We start from the raw sequence: 3,944 nt of genomic DNA on the forward strand, positions 1-3,944 counted from the left end.
GGTCAATAATTGTATTCCTTGATACAATTGTGAAACACTGCAAAAGGCCACGTGTTGCTAAAATATCACACCGTGAATCATCATGACTCATTGTGTGTGATTTGGAACAAATGACCATATACTAAAGGACCAATATACAGTAAAAAAACATTTGAATAAAGATACCATTATGTGAGTAATCATCTATCGTAAAATTTAATATGTGGGTAGTTAAATTATGAAAATAAAACATTATGTTTCTAAAAAATTTCACACAATTATCTCACACACATATGATAGAGATAAGCTAGGTGCATCATAATAATGTGTATGACATGCACTCTATCAACACACACACACACACACGCACACACACACACACACACACACACACACACACACATTCTCCAATCCATGCTGCAACACCATAAGTCCTTTACAGTGAGAGCACTTTATGTGCCTCAGATACACCAACTCCTTGTTCTTTGTAATAGTACCCCTTATGTCATAGGAGTATCTTGGGAGGCTTCCTTAAAAAAAGGTGATCCATTCAGAGCTTTCTCTTTGAGTTCAGAGTCAGGGATGTCTGTCTTGTACTTGTACCATGAAGCCCAGAATAAATAGTTTGCAAAGTTAAAACAACTAAGAATGGCCAAGAACCAATAAAAGAGATCCAAATTATTCTTGTTCAAGTCTTGCCCATGCAACCACCCTTGTTTGCTTTCGGCAACCCTCTTTGTTATAGAGTTTATGAGGTCAACAAATACACTACTCAAGAAGTAGCCCATTGACACTGATAAATAGGTGAAAGAAGTTGAAAGTGATTTCATGCCTGAGGGAGCTTCCTTGTAGAAAAACTCCAAAAGCCCAACAAGGGTGAACATGTCCGCGATTCCAAAAATGGCATATTGAAACGAGAGCCAAAAGAGACTTATGGGCTTAGTTGGATACTTAATGGCTTGGTTCTTTCTCTTTACTTCTACAATTCCGGCTACACCCATCGAAATGGCTGAGAGAAAGAGCCCAACTCCGACTCGTTGGAGTTGTGTTATGCCAGACGGATGGTTTGTGATTTTCCGAGAAAAAGGGACGAAAATGAATTCGTAGATAGGTATTAGTATGGACATGAACAAGAGAGGAATAACTGGAATGGAAGCCGGGGGAACTTTAAAAGAAGAAAGATGGAGGTCCATGAGGTTTCCTTGTTGTACTGAGAATGTCTGCAGTTGTGCTAAGCATGTGTTTACTAGGATGGTGCTGGCAATGATGGGCAACATCCTTGTTAGGATCTTGACTTCTTCAACTTGGGTCACTGTGCAAGCTTTCCATGGCTCTGGAGTTGATGAGTATTGGCAAGGAATAGCAGCTTTGTCAAGAAATCTGATTCAACAATTGGACCATAATTAGAATTTGACATTCACATACAAGAACATATATCCTGACCAAGTGCCCATAAGCTATATGTGTGTTCAATAAGGTAGTCTATTGTTGAAAACAGAGTATTTTAGTTATGTAGATTGATGGACATGTGGCACATGGTCATCTATCTGGACCACAAGAATGAACGTAACCATCCAATCAAGATCCTTTATATGTATGTGTCACATGTCATTAAGAACACATCTACTTCTCAATTCAAATAACATTACCTAAATTGTTTGGTATGTGGAATTTTTTCTTCATCATTGGTAGTTTCTTCACTGATCTCATACAGATCATTGGGATCCTCTGGTAGAAACAAACTTCGATTTCGAAATGCCACAACTATAACCTGTAAACCAACACAACCGAGTTCTTTCATATGTAATGTAGATTTATTAAATGTGTATATGTGTGTGTGTGTGTGTGTGTGTGAGAGAGAGAGAGAGAGAGAGACCTGTATCACCCTCAAAATGGGACTGTTTCCCGGGGTCTCTATGTAGTAGTAAGGCTTCCCGAGAGCAAAAACGACAAAGCCCACAAATGCAGCTAGTGTGGAGATTAAGAAACCCAAGTCCCAACCCTTGTTCATGCTAATCCACACGATAACCGTCACTCCTATCGTTGATCCAATGGTTGCACTGAGTAAAAGCCAATTGAAATAACTTGCAATAGACTTCCTTCCTTTTTGATCCTTTTGATTGAATTGATCACCACCAAGTGCTGGAAGAGATCCTCTCATTCCACCTGCACCAAATGCTAACAAGCATAGGGAACTATAGAACATAAAAGCTTTACCACCTTTGATACAACGCGAATTGTTACAAGGTTCTGGTTGCAACTCCTGAAAATGAGCTTGAATTGTAACCATGGTCAAAGCCTACAATTAAAAAATATATCTATGGGTTAACTACATGAAGAAATCTTATATAAAGAAGAGAATAATGGTACAATAAGAAGGATTGATGGTGAATATTACCAGAATTTCGACTAATACAAAAGTTAGACCTGTACTGAGTCTAGTTAAGTAAGTGTCCGAGATGAAACCACCGATGAGCGAGAGCAGGTAAGTTGAACCCATGAAGTTCGTTAGAGTGTTTGCAGAGCCAGACAGATCAAAGTGCATAACAAGCATGAAATACAATACCATGCTCACCATGTTAGCTACAAAGCCCATGTTCTCGAGTGCTATCAGGACTGCATATGTAACAGATTTACTAGTCACATTAGCAATGTCAATTAGGATAAAAGGTATGAGGATCAAGGGTATCCTTACCGAAAATAAACGTGGTAGCTCTGAATCCACCTTGTTTTTTGTTACATTGGTTAAGGGACTTGTAGCCTGGTTCACAAGCACTATTGTTTTCCTCCTAAGTGTAATGGATCAAAACAAAGCAATCAGTTTAGTGAATGAGCTACAAAGAAAGAGTGTGTGTACAGAATGTAGAATCAATGGGATTATGAAGATGATATATTGAGACTTACCATAATTGAGTGAGGGAGAGGGATGCCTGTGATTTGTGAAGAGGGTGGCCTTCACTCCTCTATATGTTCAAAGCCATCCTCTTTCTACTACATTAGAAATTAGTATTTTTTTCCTCAAACATGCCCCCACACACACATGTACATTGAATTTTATATAAGCCCAATGGCATCCACACATAGAAGTAAGGTAAAATGTTCTCAAAGCCTGTAATTTAACCTAATAAATTTAGTTTTCCTTGAGTACAATGTAATTGAAGGTCACAAGGATCATAATGAATGGTCCCTAAATGCTTTGAATATCTCAAAGATTATATTCCGTTGAGGTTGTTTCTCAATGTTAATATTCCTTCTCTGATTGCTCTATCTGCTGACTTGATTGATCATTTAATGTGGGGACACTACCATTCATTGAGGTTTGGAACATGGACAATATAGAGTACAAAAACCTCTGACATGGCATGTTATTTAGCGAAAAGTATCTAGTGAAGAAGCTCTAATGGGTCCAACCTTAAATGAATGTGATCTACCTTCTCTTTTCTTTACTTCATTACTAAAAGGGGTTGCATTTTGAAGTAGGGGGGACTGCATCCACCCACTTTGTCCATGATGATAACATAATCCAAACAACTTTTTCTCTGGTTCAATTAGTGTGAACTTTGTTGATTATCCAAAAAGAGGGTACTGAAAACTACTCTTGGGGACCCCACCTCATCAAATAATTTGGCTGTTTAACCTTCTGAACTATTTTTGGTGAGTTAATCTTTTTGACAATAGAGAAGAGTTTAACTTGTTTGAATAATGAGTGAAGCAAGAGTCAATTACTATCCTTTTTTCTTTTTTCTTCTGAATTTGATCTTTAAGGTCAGTTTCTATCTTTCTTTAGAAACTTGTAGATGCTTCTTTTCTTTAGGTAAAAGAACTATAGTGTGATCTTGGGTTTATGTTCCACAGATACAGCTTGAGGCCCACTGTGCTAAAAGTGAGAGAAACACTTATCCTGTTATATTCTTCTTATCAAGTTGAAGGCCTCCCTACCCATCCTCTCATACTTTAGCCTTGAG

General features: G+C 38.0%; 1 protein-coding gene across 1 annotated transcript; it reads right to left on the reverse strand.

The window, feature by feature from the left end:
• Positions 1–210: 210 nt before the first annotated feature.
• Positions 211–3,176, reverse strand: LOC147396273 (protein NRT1/ PTR FAMILY 4.5-like). Its single transcript, XM_086451624.1, has 6 exons — positions 2,884–3,176; positions 2,675–2,768; positions 2,378–2,595; positions 1,856–2,278; positions 1,629–1,750; positions 211–1,359 (listed from the first exon to the last, which is right to left on the reverse strand). The coding sequence occupies exons 1-6, from the start codon at positions 2,884–2,886 to the stop codon at positions 480–482; spliced, it is 1,740 nt and encodes a 579-aa protein (XP_086307750.1). The 5' UTR covers positions 2,887–3,176; the 3' UTR covers positions 211–479.
• Positions 3,177–3,944: the final 768 nt, after the last annotated feature.

The sequence above is a fragment of the Akebia trifoliata genome, chromosome 8 (assembly GCF_017979445.1).
Source record: "Akebia trifoliata isolate Shusen 1 chromosome 8, ASM1797944v1, whole genome shotgun sequence".
In the NCBI taxonomy this organism is placed as follows: Eukaryota; Viridiplantae; Streptophyta; class Magnoliopsida; order Ranunculales; family Lardizabalaceae; genus Akebia; species Akebia trifoliata.